Here is a 19564-nt window from a genome sequence, read left to right on the forward strand (position 1 = left end):
CTACAAATACTTTGAAGCATTTTTCGATTGATCAATTAGCAAAATATTTTCTTTTAATTAATAAATCAAATTCTTCGAAGCATTTATAGAGACTTCGATCCCTAAATCGGTTATTATTTTTTCTTTTCAAATTTTTGCGTTTAAGAAAAGATACATATAAAACCGCGATTTTTAATAAAAATTGGACGATTATTATTTGCAGATCGTAGAGGATGAACACTTGCTTCCTCGCTTTTCATATGGAAAAGATAAATATAAATCTGCACTTTATGCAGCGAACGTGGTATGAAATGTTTTACGGTTAATTAATATTCATTGCAATTTATCTTTGACAGCGGTATACTTGATGTTGGTGTGATTACGCCTCTTTCACGACGAGCTATTTTTGTCGTTAAACTCAGTTCAAAGAGCACGTGGCGCAAAGGGCTCTGCCTGATTTCCGAAAATAAACTTTAGCATTTGCGTAATCCCGCTGTCGGGATCAACTCACCGAGCACGCGGTACAGAAATACGATTATGGGAAAGGAATTATACATTTCTCGTAAACGCGAACGCACATTATTGCATTGTCGGCTACAACAGCTAAAACGATATTGTCTGACATAAACGGATTACTGCAATTACTATCATATATATATATATATATAAAATAAAATATCTATTTTTATTTTAAAACGAATTAAAATAGAGAAAATTATATACACGTACTATTTATGTTTAAAATTAAAATATATTATTTGAAAAAAGCGTTTAAAACTGAATAAATGCAAAGTCACGCTTTTTTATTAACTCTTCGAAAATCATTAATGACAGTAGGATCTATTGAACCTATTCAAGTAAATCTCTCGTTAAAAATGTCAAATAATTTGCAAATTTGAAATATTTTTAAAAAATAGTATTTACTCTTTTTCATGTGAGTCATGTCATTTAAATTTGATTGCTTGAAATTACTTAGTGATGTCTAATTATCATAAATTGAGTGAATTTTACAGCGTCAGTAATTGTGTTGTAGATTTTGGTGTCAGTTCTGGAAGGTTAAAATTGATATATGGGTTTAAAACTAAAGAAAATGCAAAGACACGTGCTTTTTTAATAAATATTTTTCTATAAAAATAAACGAAGCTCATAGACGAAAGTTCTGTTATGATTTTAACTTATAATCTCTTCGATCCTCACGGAAGTCTCAGAATTTCTATATTTCTATATTTCTGGTTGTAATTCCTAAACTTGAAATTCGAGACTTGCGAATTGAATTGCGCATTAATCTCTTTGAAACTTGAAACGTTCGCGAAATATGAGTAGTCATGTGTACATTATTGCACGGTATATAACGTAGATGTTTCATAGCATTATCCGCTTCTTCAAGCACGCCATGATTGATTTTATTTTCGACCGCGAGTAAAACTCATTGCGATAGCCGCTCGTCTTCCCATTACGCTTTGAAACACAGAATACGCGATAGTGGCTATACACTTATCAGTAATCGATAGCATCGTTGTGCATTTTCTTTATGTGCCTTTCGGTATATACTGTATACGAGACCGATATTGTGTTCTGATAATGTGGTACGCCGTATCGAGTATCGATATATGTAAATTACATTCCAATGTTACGAGCATCGCGTAACAAATGCAACTTACTGTGCGCGGAATAATAGATATACCTCTATGAAAATAAATGAAACTTTATATTATTTTATACTTTACAGAATGATATAGTGTTATCAAAAATTATCTATACATATTTGCCGTTAAGTATTTTTTTTATTCTTTTATTTCTTACATCAAACGTATATCTCTTTACTATGACATAATTAAAAATTTGTCACTTTTTATTTGCTTATAAAAAAATGGAAACGTAATGAAAATTCCTTTACAATCAATTAACACACTAAAATTAATATTACAGATTTTTGTAATTCAAAACGTTCAAACTTATTTTCTGGAAAGTCTTGTTTTTGAGTTGTTGAACAAATGCAACAAATGAGCGATACATGCGATATTATCACTAATATATTCATGAAATACTTCATTTACTTTAAAATTCTCTTTGCGTTTTTAACTTAAAACGTTTCTTTCGCATTTTTCACTGAAGATAATGTGGAATAGGTTTGAAATAAAGTAAAGTGATTAAAATCAGACACAGGACTATATGATCCGATTTATTAATCGTACATGCGAAAGTAGCGTATCAATAATAAAATTTACAGAATTCTGATTCAGAATATATTTATAATTTATATCTATTTATAAATTTATAATTATTACCTATTTATAAATTATGGGGGATTGCGGAACATTCGAATTCTGCGCTCGCACTAAGACTCAGACAGAATGTCTTCCAGAGTTTTATCGTCATGGAGAGGCGAGTGTCCTAGCGTAGGATCGCTCTCGAGGAATTCGCGCAGTTCAGACTCGAGGTCAGCCACCACGCCAGATGGTTCTGACGCGCTCAGTAAAGACGGCGGCGTCTGACTACTGTGCGTCAAACCGATCTGCATCTGAATTGACGACGGCGGCGGCTGATTCGCGCCTACAATACTGATATTTTGATTTTGCTGGCCGGTCGGACTCAATAGATTCGCGTTTTGAATTGGCGAGGGGGCCGGCAACAGATTCGACAGCACCTGATTGTTGCCATTGCTCGGATTCGGCAGTAACGAACCGTCAGTGACTATAGTGGGGTTGTGCGTGATCGGTTCGACTTCCATGGGTTCTGGTCCGCCCAAAGGTGCTATGCCCATAGCTCTACGCAATCCGTCGACCGGCGCGATCCCTGACGGTGGCAGTTTCTTTGCTATATCGGTGAGATTGTCTGTGATCTTCTCGGCAAGTATCACCTCCGTGTCCGCTGCCTTAGGAACATTGGAGAGATGGGCCGGTGGCGGTGCTGACAAACGCTCGTGTTGAACCTGTTTCAGCCGACCTAGCATCTGCGATGTGTCGTCAAGACGACTTTGTAGAGCGGCACGTTCCTCGCTATATTTAAAATCCTCTTCTGTAAAAAAGAAAAAAACGTGTAATTATATAATGGAAAAGAAGTAATTTTAATCTCGAAATTATTGAATTATAATCGACAACGTTATGAAACAAAATATTTTTTTGATACATTTTGAGGTAAGAATAAGGAAACGATAATATTTTCAGTTACTTAAAATAATGCTAAATCATTCATTTTCATCGTTACTACTATAATTACCTAAATTTTCTAAGAAGTTTATGTCGATACCGATATCCGATAATGTCTTCAGTTGTTCGATATCAACCTTGACCTTATCCATCAACGGAATGTTACGATTCACGTCCTGCATGGGTTTTTCCAATAAATGCTTGATCTTTTCCTCCTCCTCCCTCAGTCTTCGCTTTTCCTCGATAAATTTCTTCGTCTTCCGATGATCGCCACCCGTGAGAATGTCTAGCAGGTCGTCGACCATGGTCAACGTGTAATCACAGTCCTTGGCAAAGTCTAAGATGGATTCAGCGTATTGCACGGCAGTATCGTCACCATATGTTTGATAGACTAGGTCGGTTTCCTCCTTGGTAAGATTCGCGAACGTCGAGTCATAGCTAGGTGCGTATGAACCGAACGCACCATAGTAGAGAGGTTTCACTGGCTTTGACATGTTCCTTCGATCCTCCCGGAATCCAGCCAATGCTCCAGTACCGTGATTCAATTTCCCTATCAACTGTCCTAGGGATACAGGTCTTTGATTGGTCCCAGGAATAATCCCGTCGCCGGGTACAATAATCTGCAAGCTGGTGGTACCGTCCTTCTTCTGCCGCAGGAAACCCATCTTCGAGTTGACCCTCTTCAAACTGAGTTTCTCCGCCGCAGCTTTGGCCGCACCTCTAGCCTGTTTCAATATCTCTTCTGGCGTCAAGTCGTCCGGTATCGCCTCGAACTTTCCTAAACTAGCCAGTCTCATTTTTCTTTGATTTTCTTTCCTAAGTTCTTCTGCCTCCTCATTACGTTCCTCCTGTTCGCGTTCCTGCTCTATCTGTTCCTCTGTCACAGGAGCATTCGGATTATTAAGATCTTCGGTACCCAATTCAAATCCAAGTTCCTCTTTCGTAATATCGTTCATGTACATCAGGACTGGCCTAAGTTGTCGTAATTTCTCTGGAGTGACCATCTTCAAACCAACGTGCAACAATTTCTTCGCCGCCTTGTAATAGATGGTATCGGGATGATTATACGTCATGGCGTTGTCGCACATAAGCTTGAAATCATCCACGAATTCTTGCAAATTCTGATAGTTATTGTCGTCTATCTTTTGCTTTATCGTGCTGAAATCCATCGGATTCGTAATTATCTGAGAGTAACCAGGCGCGATGCTGTCTGTGACTGGCCAGGCGAAAAATTGCTGTGGATCCCGCTTTTCCATGGATCTCAACAAATGCTCCAATAACCTCTGGAGAGGCGTGCGTTCTGCTATCTTTCTGAGGACGCATGTTCTGGGCTCGCGATGTGGCGACAGAGAGCTTACGTTACCAACACCGACCCTCAATTCGCCACCCGATGGCGGCCTAGGTGGCAACAACTGATTGTGATTGGTACAAGCCTTCTTAGGTACAGGCTCGACCAGATTCTCATCGGCGTCACCAACTGATTCTTGACTCGATTCCTCTCTCCGTCTTTTCTTGTCTTTGTGATGATGCTTGTGTCGTTTATCTTTCTTTTTCTTCTTCTTCTTGAGTTTTTTGTGACCAACATATCTGTCATATTCTGCGTCTCCTTGGCTAACGGAATAGTTAAGACCCAATTGTTGTTGATAATGTTGCGAAAGCATTGTGGTTTGACTTGGCGACTCACTGCCGTGCTCGGGTGTTCCAGTACTACCTCCTACCTTTAAGATTAACTTCAGACTAGGCGGCTTATCCGTCGTTGTGTATTGACCTTCTGTCGAAGAAAAAGATGTAGTTAGCTATCGTTTTGAGTATTTAAAGTGATGTCTTTTTAAGCAGTGTACTAAAATTGTTGTTCTAAAAGCCAAATATATGATCCGTTGAAAAATATGCCACATGCAGCAATCAGGACATTTTGCGGAAAGATTATGCAGGACGAGATACAACATAGTAACATAAAATAAAAAATATGACGTCGGAATTGTTGCATGACATGAAGATACCGAAAGGAGGTGCAAATGGTGAACAGATATAAAATCTACGGTCATTAAGGAGAACACATAGGATATAGGAATTGTATCAAAATGATTTTATTAACAGGACATGTGACCTTGTTTTCACATTCAACAAACTGGAAGCGAGATGGAAGTAGCTCGACTTATAAATCAAACAAATCTTAATATACGCTATAAAATAATCTTCATCGTTATATCAAATCGAATAATCGGTGGGAATAACCAGGGAGAGCAATCATTAAAATTGAAAATACCTCGCTAGGAGGTCAAGCGAAGCATATGTGGCTCTCAATGCCACGATACATAACAGCCAAGGGAATTATACGATTGAAGTGCAACAGGTTTGTCTGTGTATGTAATCTGTCTGTAATCTAAACGTATATAATACTATTCCCTTGCTACAAGGAGAAATTCTTAGCGTAGAATCTTGTTGCACTTCAACGGGTTCAACAGACAAAAAAAAGAAAGGGTTTGGGGCATTTGATAATTTTCGAAGCACAGCTAGCTTCTGTCGTGCAACGAGTCCATGTCCGTTGTTACACGTCACTTACTTCCACGTCGCGCCTGTTGCTGTGGAACGCTCGGTTTATACTTTCGTATCCACCTCGCTTCTACTCCAACCTCACTCTCAGTTTGTCCGTGGTGAAAACGAAGTCAACATTCCTGTGCATCATTAAACTATGAGTATGAGAAGGATCCCAATGAAAATTGGAAAGTGTGGACCGTTTTACAAATTGAGATGCAAAGACTGATGGTCCATCGCCCTAAAGCATTCTCATTTTTCATTCGAATCCTTTTTTTAAATGATGATTGACATAAAAGTACACAGCTTAGCTTGGTGCGATGTAATGATGCCGCAGTAACATACATTCTTATAAGTCTAATTTTATTTCTAGCATGGAGGAAGCTACACTATGGAGCTTCCTCGTCACGCCTGTTTCCATACAGATTAATTTTAATTTTGATTTAACTTGCTCTTCATTCTATTCTATGTCCATATCTACCAATGTAGATTAACTTTAATCTGTAATTTATCTTTTTCTAATTTTTAGGCCTGGAGATAGACTGCTTTCCTTTTAGGAGACACAGTCAGTCGGCACGAATGTTTATCTTTGCATTTAATGAATAACAAAGATAAAACTTGTGTTATATCGTGTTTCCTAAAAGGAAAGCACTAAAGATAAAAAGTAAACCGAAATTAATTTATATCATGTTAATATTAACACTAATATAGTGGGAATTGCATGGACACCTCATGTTGTTAAATCCACACCGATATCCTTTTCTTTTCAGATTGCTAGAAATAAACATAAGAATTAGAAAAAAAGATGAAGAGTAAGTTGAACTGAAAGTTAATCTACATTGGAAACTAGAGACCTTATAACAGAGTCTGGCCACGAGCGATTTTGTCGAAATCCCACAAGAAAAAAGTATATAATTTCTCTCTGTACATACAATGACTGCGTTCAGCAGAAAAAGCATCTTTACAAATGTAAAATTCTTTAATGACTAGTTTTGTCCATAGTTCCTTACTGGCTTTAAATATATAAATCAATCATATTAAAGAATTTTACGAAAGTTGCAAAGCTGCTTTTTCTGCTGAACACAACCAATGTCTCATTCTAACTTATACTGTGTTTCACTCTACAACTTTAAGATTATGGAGTGAGATAGTATATATACACACAAGGAGAAATTATATATACCTTTCTCTCTCGCAAGATTTTGACAAAATCACTCGTTTCCGATATAGGATCTCTAATAGAAACGAGCATACACGGTTTGACACAGATTTTGACATTGCGTTGATGATACAGGCTGTTTATTTGTCGAAACGAGGCGAACGGCCGGCAACAGTTCTTTGTCGGACGACAATTAACGGATTAAACTGGCGGTAGAAAAGAAGAAAGTTTCAAAGTTCGAAGTTTGAAACTAGAAGAAAATCGTCGCAAACCGTCGAGGACGCGAGGTACGACCGGGAATCTCGATCAACTCGAGAAAGTCGCGGCACGTCGTTACCACTCGTTCCTCACCTTCGTGCCTCTCGCGCTTGTGCTTTTTGTGCTTCTTTGAGCCCATGTCTCGAACACTTCCGACCGCAACTCCGTATTTCGAAATCAAGTATAGGCGTCCTTTGCGTGAGTTACTGCAACGGCCTACGAGAGTGCCGCGCTCCGTTGCGTACACAGACACCACGCGCGGCGGCGGCCATTGATGATGTCACGTTCACCGTTCCGCCGTTCCGCCGTTCCCCTCGTTCCGACTCGCCGTCATGGCGGCGCGTCGCGCGCGCTATTTGAATATTTCGAATGGCGTTCTACGTTCTATATCTGATTTTATCATCGAGAATTTCGACATCACACACTGGAGATACAAAATTTTGCGGTACTGGCCGGATTCGTCGGCATTTCATCGGCGAACGCCAAAAAAAAATAGAGGAAGAAGAAGAAGACACTGGAGATACCGTATTTAAATTCACAAACCGAAAAAGGTTTTATTGACTGAAAATTCGCGACGAAAAGCGTGAATCGATCTAATTTCGGCAAAGCGAACGATGAAAAAGTATATCCTTTATGAAAATTTTTCTCAAAATTCTTCACGTTTCAGTATTTTTTAGAATTTTTGTATAATTTTATAACTTTAAAAAATTTCTCAGATTTTATATACAAAATAAACTTTTCAGAAGTGCTGAAAAAGTCTAAATTTTTTTCTAGAATTCTTCATATATGTGTGAATTTCGAAATATTCTAAGATTTCTAAGTTTTTTCATTCTGTAATTTCTGAAAAAACTTGTAAACTCTGAAAAAGTTGAAGATATTTTTTTAGAAATCTTCGTAAATCTAAAATGTTAGTTTTGAAAATATCATGGAATATGAGAATTTTTTTCACCAGGGTGGTAACAATTTTTCTTAAAATTTATAGTTTTCAGAATTTTTAAAAATTTCTGTATAATTTTTAAATAAAATTACTGATTTTTTGATACGAATTAAAATACTGAGAAAGTCTAAAAATCTTTCTTCACATATAAATTTCAAAATATTCTAAGAGTTGTCATTCTATAATTTCCAAAGAAAACTTAAAAACTCTGAAAAAGTTTAAGACACTTTTTAAGAAATCTTCATAAACTTAAAATACGACAAATTCTTAAAAATATAAGACATTACGACAGTTTTTGTTTTACCAAGGATACTTCACGTCGATGAGATTCCCGAATCCCGGCGACTTGAGCGTTCCATCGCGAAGAGAGCGAGAGAGAATAACGGACAAAGGAAGATGGAGAGAAAGGATCTTGATGTATACGTTTCATATCTGGAACCCTCACTTCGACGAGATATTTTCGCTCTCGGCCTCGGCGACGAGGTCGCCTCGTACTCTCGATGTCGAGAACGAGAAAGCGTCACAAAAGTACACCCAGCCAAGTTACTCACGCGAAAGTCGACTTTGCGTTTCGAAGATGGCGACCATTGCGAGTTTACGAGCGTTCGTCCGTCCGTACCGCGTACGCCGTACACTCGACGGGCGGGCGGAAATAATCTTCCCTAACCTACAAAAGGTGGCTCGCATGCCGGCGAGCGACGCTATCGGACGCCGCGACAAGATACTCACCTGCGCTGATCGTGCGGCACGTAGACGACGAGATCCTCCCGGTGGTCGGCCAGCGACTCACCTCGCGCGACGAGCGACGACTCGGCGACGCGATACGCGATTAAAGGGACGGCTCTATCAGCTGTTTCGCGCTCGAAACGCCAGACGGTGCGAGAGGAAGGGAGAGAAAGAGAGAAAATGAGAGAGACGGGGAAACGCCGCTCGCGCGTTCCTGCGGGTTGCGACTGGCAGGAAAAAAAATGGAAAGAAGGAAAGAGTAACACAAAAGGAGAGAAATACCGCACGCACTCCCGCGCCGTTCCCGACTGACTCTCGCAATCACGCCCTTCTGCGAAATCACCGTCCGTGGAACGCGAGATGATAAAAGACGGTTATACGATGACAGCCGCGCCGGGATGATACGGGTCGGTAAAAATACAATTTTTTTCTCCCCCCGACGTTTACCTTCGGCGCTACGTGTGATTTTAGATTATCTCCGCAGATGGGTGTCGCGCAGCATCATGGAGTAAAGTAAAACGATACTGGATTTGATATCGAGTGCTTTCGCGAAGCCACTCCGGTTTCTAGAGACAAAGTAAAGAAAGTCATGTCGATGTCTACACGTAATTAGAGATGAAAAACAGGTTTTTTTTTTACTTTCGGAGTAAAATCCGAGTAGAAAATCGAGGTTCTACAGTTAATAAAAAAGAACTATTTTTTTAGCAAAAACTTACACCCTACAAATATCCGTTTAACATCATACGATATTTAGATAAATGTATAATTCTCACCGTGTTGTATCAACACTATCATAGTGTAGATTTGAATCCATTGTTATATTAATATACCATTATGGTGTATTTAAAATCCATAGTTTATTATCAACACCATTAAGGTGTGGATTTGAAACCCATAATTTAATATCACATCATTATGGTATTAAATTCTCATCATGTTAATATTAATACCAACATGGTGTTAGAATTACATAAACACCGTATGGTGTTAAATCCACACAAATAAGTTTTTAGAGTGTAATAAAGAAAATATATTGATAATAGAATTTTTATTCTCTCTCTTTTTGATATTCATCGTTAAAATGTTTGATATCTATGTTATTTTAGTATTATTTAGTATCTTTTGTCTTTATAACTTCATAAATATCGAAGAAACGTTTTTGCCTTGTTGTAAAGTCTAATGGGTTGATAACGCCTTTTCGAAACTGGATCTGACAATAAGTAGCTGCCGTCACTTATTGTGAGTCATTGCACTACAATTTCATTGTTCGCAGGGGTGGCCAATCCGCGACACGCAAAGCATTCTTATTGTCAGTAACGTGCCTGAATGAATGGAAAAATTCCATGTGAATTATAAATCAACAAAATATACCATCAAATGTCCACAGAAAATACATATTCGAGTAAAAGACTTTTAGAGTGGAATAAAAAATTAATTTTTTTTATCGAAATTCCTACTCAAACTTGTCACAACGCGTGTTGTCAGAGGAAAATTTAGAAAATTCAAAATGATCATTAAAATAACGACCTTCAAATTTATTTTTTACTTTTGCACTTTTTGGCTGCATTTGTTTTATTCACTTTTATGTAAACTATTTATTTTTAAACGAATGTAAAACAGAACAGTAAAAGAAATACATTTTGTTAAATAGAAGAAATCTTTTGCTCAATGCAAAAGAAAAAAGTATATTACAGCCTTTTTTTTTCCTTAATTCTGTAGCAAAGTGGTACACCAAAAATTTTAAACCTTGACACGTCAGACAAAATTGACCACCACTGGTTTACCATTATTTTTACATAGAAAGCTTTGAATGAATGGAAAAATTTCATGTGAGTTATAAATTAATAAAATATATTGTCAAGTGTCTACAGAAAATACATATTCGAGTAAAAGACTTTTAGGGCGAAGTAAAAAATTAGTAAAAAGTTATTAGCACAAAACATCCAGCTTAGTTTGTAGCTTTTATATTATTTATTTATTATTAAATTATTGAATCAGTTTTCTACTGAATTTAAAAACTCCAAGTTTTTATTTTTTTTTGTAATTTTTATCTCTGCGTGCAAGAATTCACAAACAAGCGGCGAGAACGGAATAGTACTCGCGCATAATCGATAATGTTTTATGCATTATGTCTCGGGCGAGATGCAGACAGAAAATGATGATTTTCTGGTAGAAATAAAAAAATAATGGTTTATCTATGCAGCTTGTCGTCTGAACGATGGCATTGTCGGGATAACGATCATATAACTTTTGTTCTGGGGCAGAACCGTGAAAATTTTTATCATAAGGTAATGGAAAGTTTTTCGCGTTTTTGTTCCTAGAGAATAAGTTATACGATCTCTACCTTGAAAAAGAAACGCGAGCGGGAAAGAAGGCTTTTTTGCAATTACTCGATTTTGCGTAACGGTGATATCGCATCACGTCACATAACCCTGAAATTATCGCTTTTTTTTCAAAAGTGGCACCTGCCTTCCGACAGTTTCGATCGATTTTGATGTGTGAACTTTATTTATTCGTTGGGAAGCGAAAATCTGTTATGTGCATGTTTTCTTCAATTACAGATTAAAGTATAGATTAAAGTATAGATTAAAGTATAGATTCAAAGTATAGATTAAAGAAGATCGATGTTTAGAGATTAATGATTTTATTATAAGAGTGTTTCAGACTCGACGTACCATCTGCTAATGACAGATATTCCTGAAGTCATTTTGAGACGAAAATTTTAATGACAAAACGTCAAGGCTATAATAATTTTTCGATTATGATGATTTAAAGTTAGCAAATTATATTGTCTAAAATTTGCGCATTCAGATGTGGTACAAATAGTTGCTTCTTGTTAATATCGATATAAATATTACTTAGGCGAAGATAAAATTACTGATATTTCTAATTGTTCATATTTATGTTAAAAAAATATTTAGTTTGGACATTATGTGTATTAGAATTTTTGTCATAAAATGATTTTAGGAAACTGCCATTACCAGATGGTGCTCGAGTTTGAAACATCATGTATAATATGTATATATATATTTTTATTATATGTATATATATTATTTAATTTAAAGATGAAGAGTTAAAGTGATCATTTATCTATTGCCAAATAATTCACGTATTCGGACAACTTCCAAATCACGTTCAAAAGTACCAGTTCTCGTCTGATCACTGAAGTCAAGTGACGTTGAGCACGGTTAGTACTTGGATGGGTGACCGCTTGGGAACACCGTGTGATGTTGTCCTTCATTTTTTTTACTCCAAACTGGAAATAAATTCTATGAAGAACTTTTTTTTAAATTCGGCACTTGTTAATAAATTGTTAATTATACAACAAGTTTTACAATTAAAACGTTTTTAATAAAAACTCTCTCCTCCACTAATAATCTTGCATTCACTATAAGTGAGTATAAACATGGACATGTCCACAAAATTTAGGTTAAGCCCTCACATTTTTCCTCCTAAAAATTTTATCCTACTACATTTTGCCTGTATACTGTCTTCAGGAGGAAAAAAAGTTATAATTTTTACAAAATCTAATATTTCACATATGAATGAAAAGAAGATATTTCAAGCTTTAAGATATTGAAAAAAGCAATTTATTAATGCAAAAATTATTTAACAGAATTAATAAATCTTCCGAAAAAATTCTGGATATGCCCATAGATATAAATATTTGTTAGAAGTAATGATACAAGAGTCGGTTAATTTCGTCAGAAACATTGTGTCTTTTATCCGAAATCATCTTCTTGGTCCACACGACAGTCGTGAACTTGCTAGTTACGTCACTGTGCACCCACGCCCGCGATGGGTGGTGGTGCAACCCGCGAGAGGGCGAATTGGACACACCCTATATCGTGGATGCACGATTACGGAAAAGAAAATGTAGGAATATGTCGAGTCATGGACGGTTCTCTTTGTTGCCAATTTAATGTCCACTCTCTTGATTGCTGATTGTAAGTCCTATCCTCCAATCTCCTTGCACTTTTCATGTGAGTCGCTCGTTTTTATCTTTTTGTTTTCGTTCTTGGCTTTATTATCCCTTTTATGTCCGTTATCTTTTTAACATTTTTGTGGTAAAATTTCTTTATTTCACTTCTCCATTTCGCAGTTATTAGCACGCCAAAAATTCAATTCAATTTAGCTAGAAATAAAATTCAATTTTATTTTTCGAAATTATATTTTTCTGAATGTATTTTATGAATAATTTGGGTACTTAAATAAAAAGTTATAAAATTCTTCACACGTCAGTTGAAAATTTATTTCACATTTATTATTTTTACATTTATTATTTTCACGCTTAAAAGAGGAATAATTCGTAATCATTTCCTTAGGGTAAATTTTCACGAGCTGCTCAAACTAGCTGTTTCACAAAAAGAATCACGTGATCAAAATGGGCGTTTGATATTCGTCAATTTTGACCACGTGTTTTTTTTTGTCGCTGAAACAACCGGTTTGAGCAGCTCGTGAAAATTTACCCTTAGTTTGGGACAAAAATTGGAACGTTTTATAAAATGGAATGAAGAATTAAAATTTGAGACTGTCCCTCCTAATTTGAAATGATTGATCATCTTAATTTCGATATCCGTAAGCTCACAGAAATGTCAACTCTTATAGGGAACGCAAATAAACGAACACAGATCAAAACAGATTTATTAGCTTATAATTAATTCTTATATTTTTATATTTGAGATTAAGTACAATCTTAAGATGTTATAAGCCAATCAGAGGCCAGTATTCATAATCGAATCTTATATTTAAAACCGTCTTAAGTACAGTCTTAAGATGTCATAAACCAATCAGAGGCCGGTATTCATAGTCAGATCTTATATTTAAGACCGTCCTAAGTACAGTCTTAAGATGTCATAAATTAATTAGAGGGCCGCATTAGCGACTTAAGACATTACTTAATAAGACGGTCTTAAAATAAAAGCTGTCTCCAAATAACGTCCATTATTTCTTTTCCCAGGACAATGGACTCCAATTTTCGCCCCTTCAATATTTCACGTTCCCCTCCCTTCCACCCTCCCGCGCGTAACTGTCGCGTCGCTCCTGCTGCTCCCCAGTCACTGCCCTTACCCCCACTCCGTCGCGCCATTTCGCGTGAAGATAACGCCGAGCCGGTCGCGGCGGCGTTCAGCCGCTTCAGCCGGCGACGCGCGACGCGCACAGTAGCGTTCCGTAATTTCACGTTAGCGAATGGAGAGTGCGCACGCGAGTGGTCGCGCGCGAATGTGCCGATTCTTACATATCGAGTGTCATCGTCGTCCTGTGTGTCACGCGTGTCACGCGTCGCGAGTGATCGAACAACGAATTTAGCCACCCGTCCCCCATCCGCGCCGCCCTTCGACTCCAGGAAGAATCGAAGAGAAGAACAGTGGCAGAGCAGTGACAGCGGGCAGCAAGTGGAAGAAGAGGCATGGAGAGGTTTCGCGTAACGCCGGCGAGCAACGCCGCGAGCTACAGTCCGCAGTCGGTGCGCGATTATGGTGAGTTTGTTCGTTCCGTTTGTCTCTCGGTATGAAAGAACGTACGTTGCGTTGCACACAGGGTATTTGATATTTCTGTGCGAGGAGGAAAGAGAGAGAGATACTCCACGTGCTCTCTGCGGGGAGCATCCGCGCTCGCGCGCGCGCGCGCGATGTGTGTTTTTACGCGAAAATGCAACCCACCATGTTGCGCGCGACCGCCGCTCGCAGCTGGCTTCGCGTCGCTTCCACGGAGTCTCGACGACACGACTGGCGCATGTTTGCCGCAGGTCGAAACCCCAGCGCCATGTGATCTCTTTGTACGCCCAGAAAAAGATCTGAGCGATTGGAATGGAAAATTGGTATACGTTTTCACGTAGAGACAACCTTCGAGTGCCGGGACGAGCAGCTGTTTGTCGAGCAATAATCGAATATTTTTTTAAACAACTTTGGAGTCAGATTATTTTCAAGCAGAATAAGGTCGCGATAATATCAAAGTAATGTTAAGATGAATCACGCGATCAAAATGTGACTTTTAATTAGAGCTGTTACTTTTGACAATTTTAACAATTCGAAGTTTTGAAAGGAGTTGAATTTACAAAGTTAATTGAATCTTTGAAGTTTAAAGTGCTTTGAAGCTTTGAATCTTTGAAGTTGTCAAAAGTAACAGCCCTATTTTTAATCCTCCAGAGTTAGAATTACCATTCTTTTCCAAGAGTAAATATATTCTTTTTATGATCATAAAACTCTCTGTCTTCCGATCATTAAAATTTTAAATTAAAATTATATTAATAGTAATTATCAATAAAAATTTTATTTTATTAAATATCTAAATTTATTACGTAAAAAAATCATCATACTCTGCCCTTGGATTATTTTTCTTTAAAAAGTACATATAAGCTGTGTGGATATTTCCATATCTATGTTCATTTTTGGAATACCAATGTTTCGATAACAGTTTACTTTTGTTAAGATAAAGAGCAGATACTGAACCTGATACCGAACTGCTTCACTGAGGAGGCGACCGAAGGATTTTCCTTATATATGTAAAGTACATATACATATGTATACTCTTTCTTGCGATTCAGATATGGTAACTCTATTCGGAACTAACGCCAAAATCTGTAACACAATTGCAGACTTGAGTCGCATTGGATCTGTGAGATCCGTTTAATATACATATATACATGTTGATTAAATTAATTTCAAAGAACTAAAGTGACGTAACTCGTATAAAAAAGAATAAATACAAGTTCTTTAATGATTCAAATTTGCAGATATAACATAAAAGAAATTAAATTGTTACATTTGTGTAAAATAGCAGTTACTACAGTAACAGATAGAATTAAAAACTAATAGTAAATTCACAAATATAATAATTTTCATGTTTTATCCTAACGTTAATTCGCAAAGAAAGCTGTATTATTCTTATTTTTATCAAGTATTAGAATCTTTATTCCAAACAATCATTGCGTAGTAGATCTAATAGACTTACCGTCTGCTCCGAATGGTTAATGATAATCATTCTGGAACTATTTTAACGCCATTTTAATGACGACTTCTTATTCCGCTTGAATAGGTATCGATGTTTAGATAACGAGTAATTTCTTGCGAAATAGAGCGAATCGATGAACGAGTTTTAATAGTCGTTGACGATCGTCGCGTTAAGGAGATATCTTTACCGAGAAATGTTAAAAAAACGTCGTGACGGCGGGAATTAATCATGGAAAATCAAAGTAGAGAAAAATCGTTTCACGTTGTTGCAAAACGAAACACTTGGCTAGACAATGGATATAATAGCGAAGCCGATCAAGCGCAAGTTGATAAAGGATGCTCGCACAAACGTTCGCGATATGAATAACATTAACCTTGCCACATCACTCACATTGCATAAATAATTACACTCAATTATTTTCATTCTGTATCGCTGGGGATGATAGGACACATCTCTTCGCGATAAGAATTCAGAGAATTTACGTTTTAAAATTTGAGTATGGAGCCACAAAATTATTTTTATTTTAAATAAAATTTAGAATTATAATAATTATACCAAGAATATAGAATTATAATAATTATTATATTTATTTTATTTATATTATAATAATTGTAATAATTTTGTTTATTTTGTTTTGTTTTATAATTGTTTTATTACACTTCGATTTACATGATGTTTTTAGATTCTGTTTTAAGATGTTTTTACAAAGTCTTATACATATATGTAAGAGAGTTTTATTTTTAGATATGTGTAGCACAATTATGCAGAAATACAATAAAGAAAAATACGAAAAAGAGAGGAATTAGAATTGTTTCATAAATTAATAATCAACGATTTAGTATTTGCAAAACTTTGTTAAATAATTATATATATATATATATATACACACAGGGTGTTTGGAAAATAACGATAAATCTTTCGCATAAGGCAAAATGGACTAAAAACTGAGAAGAAAAGTCCTCTATCATTTAGCAATTTTCATAATAGTTAACAAGATATTAATTGCTCAAAATTGCCGAAAATTGGTTTTCAATAATTTTTTACTCAAATACTATCAACGTTACAGAAAAACGGCAAGAGACAAAAATTATTTATTTTCTCCTCATAGAGGTCTAAGAATTTTTTTTAGAATTTTTTCAGAATTTTTTAATATCGTATTTTTTCAAGTTGTTAAAAATGAAAAAATGCTGTACTAAAAAGTTGCTAAAAAATTCTAAAAAAATTCATAGAGTTCTATAAGAAGAAAACGAACAATTTTTGTCTCTTGCAATTTTTATCTTTTTCTGTAAAGTTGATAGTTTAGATTTGAGTAAAAAATTATTGAAAACCAATTTTTGGCAATGTTTAGCAATTAATATCTTGTTAACTATTGCGAAAATTGCTAAATGGTAGAGGACTTTTTTTCTCAGTTTAGTCCATTCTACCCCTGCGAAAAATATATCTTTATTTTCCAAACACCTGTATATAATATATAGATCACTTTTTGAGGAAATTTGTGTAAATCTTAAATCATGCTGTATCAGTTTCTTAAGCAATTCCAGATTACCTTTGCGTTCTTTATTAACACGTTTTTGAAAAATTTTACCTTATCACATTGCTATGACATAGTTTAAAATAAAAAAATTATAAAAAACATTGGAGAATTTTAATAAACAGTAAATATTTTTATGATCCATTTCAGATAATATGCAATGTCTAGAAGATGTCTCTATAATGTCTTTTAAATATGCATGTGTGGGCATATCTTGCATATAGATTAGTCATGTCATATGTATTCAATCAATAAATGTTGCAGTCGATAATACAAGTAGCTACAATGCTCCAAAAAATGTTTTCTAAAAGATAACTTTTCCGGATGTATTTTCTCAGAAAGTCTTGAGTACATTAAAAAAACTTCTTTCGATAAAGTCTTTTAACGATACCTTTGAGATAATTTTTAAACACACGTGTTGTCCGCAGAGTAGTGTAGAACAATAAGTATAATGTTCTATCGCCAGCCAATAGTTTATCGTCGTCATTTATGCATTTTTCATCGAGATTCACATTTTAAGAAGAACTCGTGGCTAATGCTACGTTTTGTTGCATGCATAATGTGCATGAGGTATCATTTTATCCTTATTGTTGGCAGAGTGTTAAACAAAAATAAAGTAATACATCATGCACGCAACGGAATGCAGCCTAATTTGTTCTCTTGTCAGAATAACGTAAACTGTGCTTAAAGGATAATGTCTTAACGGGGGGGGAGAAGCTTGTGTTGCACCGATCGATCGATTACTGTCACAACGGAGATTAAGACCGATCGTGTTAAAAGCTCGAAGTAACTGCGATCAATACGGAATGCTTCATAAGCAGTTCCTGCACGTCAGACTTTGAAGACATATTCCTCGATGAACTGAGAAAGTTAGCTCGAAATTTATTTTCATCAAGTGTACAATGATACAGCTTAATTTGTGTTTACTTTCAATATAAATTTAGCTCTTTATAAAAAATTTGATAAAAAATTTGAGTCATTATGATTCAGTCATATTTAATGCATTTTCTTGAGTTAAATTATTTAACTTCATTGTTTAATTAAATTAACGATATGTTAGGTAGGAGTGACGACCTATAGAGATGATTAAAAATAATTTAAATTGAGTATAATTTGATGTTAACAGTAATTTAATATTATATCAGTTACATATGAGATATAATGAATAATCAAACGTTAATCAAAGAGACAGATTCCGTCATTTGATATTGTAATCACTGTTATGAGAGATCTTGCCTTTGATTGCATCTAATTATCATTTACATTTATCCCGCGATATTATCTCGAAAATTACTTTGAAAATTTATTTAGATCGGCACAAGATATTTTGTAAGATATCGCTGCATTAATTATGCGTGGATCAAGGTGATATTTGATATATTTGTGACATATTATGATTATATTTACGTTACAAATACTAAATACTTTTTTTCTCATTCTGTAATATTGTCTTTCCTGCTACAACAGTCGCAAAAGGAGAAAGGCTGCGGTGTATCGGTTACATCATTTGTATCGAGAAAACTGCGCTCGTTCTTGTAGATTAATCGATGTGGCGAAGCGCAGCGAACTGCAATGAGATAAACGCTCGCCATGTCATGTCGCGAGCGAAATCATTTAACGCGAATTAATGCAGTGCACCAACATGTCAGACGGTAATTATCGCCGTGACAATAACCGGGATTATTATATGCTGTAGCGTCCGAAAACATACAATCCAAACTTTTCTTTAGAATCAATAAAAATTTTGAATATTCCCTCAATATTACCTCGACTTTAATATTATATGGCGACAACATTTGAATGCAAAGTTTCAATTCACTTTATGTCAAAGAAATTTTGCATATCCAAATAATGCAACAATTTAGTAAAAATAATTTAATAAGAACTTAAAAATTATACTATTATATTATATTATACTATTACTATTATATTTGAACTTAAAAATATTTTAGAAGAGTAATTGAAATATCTATTTTTTCTTCGTTACTTTTATTATTTTCTAATATTTAATATATGTAAGAGAAAAATATGTATTTTAGTGAAGAATATATAATTCAGTGAGATATTTAAAAACATATTTGGATGTGTTTTAAGACGTATCTAAATTTACGTGTTTCACTCATGCGACTGTTGGCGTAAATCTTATCATTTGATACACGATCACAGTTGGAGCGGATATCAATATTTAGTGTGCCATCACTGTTTGCTAGCGACGATGATTCATGAAACTTTAAAATATTTATATAGTTACATAGTATGATAATAATAATAATAGTATAATAATAATAATAATAACCTTTTCAAATTTTCAAATTTCTTTAATAAAAATTATGAAA

General features: G+C 35.4%; 2 protein-coding genes across 7 annotated transcripts in view; one reads left to right on the forward strand and one right to left on the reverse strand.

The window, feature by feature from the left end:
- Positions 1-2287: 2287 nt before the first annotated feature.
- Brd7-9 (Bromodomain containing 7/9) lies at positions 2288-8846 on the reverse strand. Of its 4 annotated transcripts, none has more exons than XM_018508087.1 (3): positions 8747-8846; positions 3199-4899; positions 2288-2997 (listed from the first exon to the last, which is right to left on the reverse strand). In XM_018508087.1, the coding sequence occupies exons 2-3, from the start codon at positions 4787-4789 to the stop codon at positions 2318-2320; spliced, it is 2271 nt and encodes a 756-aa protein (XP_018363589.1). In that variant the 5' UTR covers positions 4790-4899; positions 8747-8846; the 3' UTR covers positions 2288-2317. The 4 variants fall into 4 exon arrangements, with proteins under 4 accessions (XP_018363589.1, XP_018363587.1, XP_018363586.1 ...); XM_018508085.1 differs by lacking the exon at positions 8747-8846 and adding an exon at positions 8322-8483; XM_018508084.1 differs by lacking the exon at positions 8747-8846 and adding an exon at positions 7174-7421.
- A 5037-nt stretch (positions 8847-13883) lies between these two features.
- The window catches only part of kcc (solute carrier family 12 member kcc), a 95419-nt gene continuing 89738 nt past the window's right edge, over positions 13884-19564 (forward strand). For all 3 annotated transcript variants that reach the window (XM_018507997.1, XM_018507998.1, XM_018507999.1), the window contains exon 1: positions 13884-14223. In XM_018507997.1, the coding sequence (XP_018363499.1) occupies positions 14154-14223 (70 nt within the window). In that variant the 5' untranslated portion in view covers positions 13884-14153. The remainder of the gene's footprint in view (positions 14224-19564) is intronic.

This window comes from Trachymyrmex cornetzi, unplaced genomic scaffold, assembly GCF_001594075.2.
Source record: "Trachymyrmex cornetzi isolate Tcor2-1 unplaced genomic scaffold, Tcor1.1 scaffold248, whole genome shotgun sequence".
Lineage (NCBI taxonomy): Eukaryota > Metazoa > Arthropoda > Insecta > Hymenoptera > Formicidae > Trachymyrmex > Trachymyrmex cornetzi.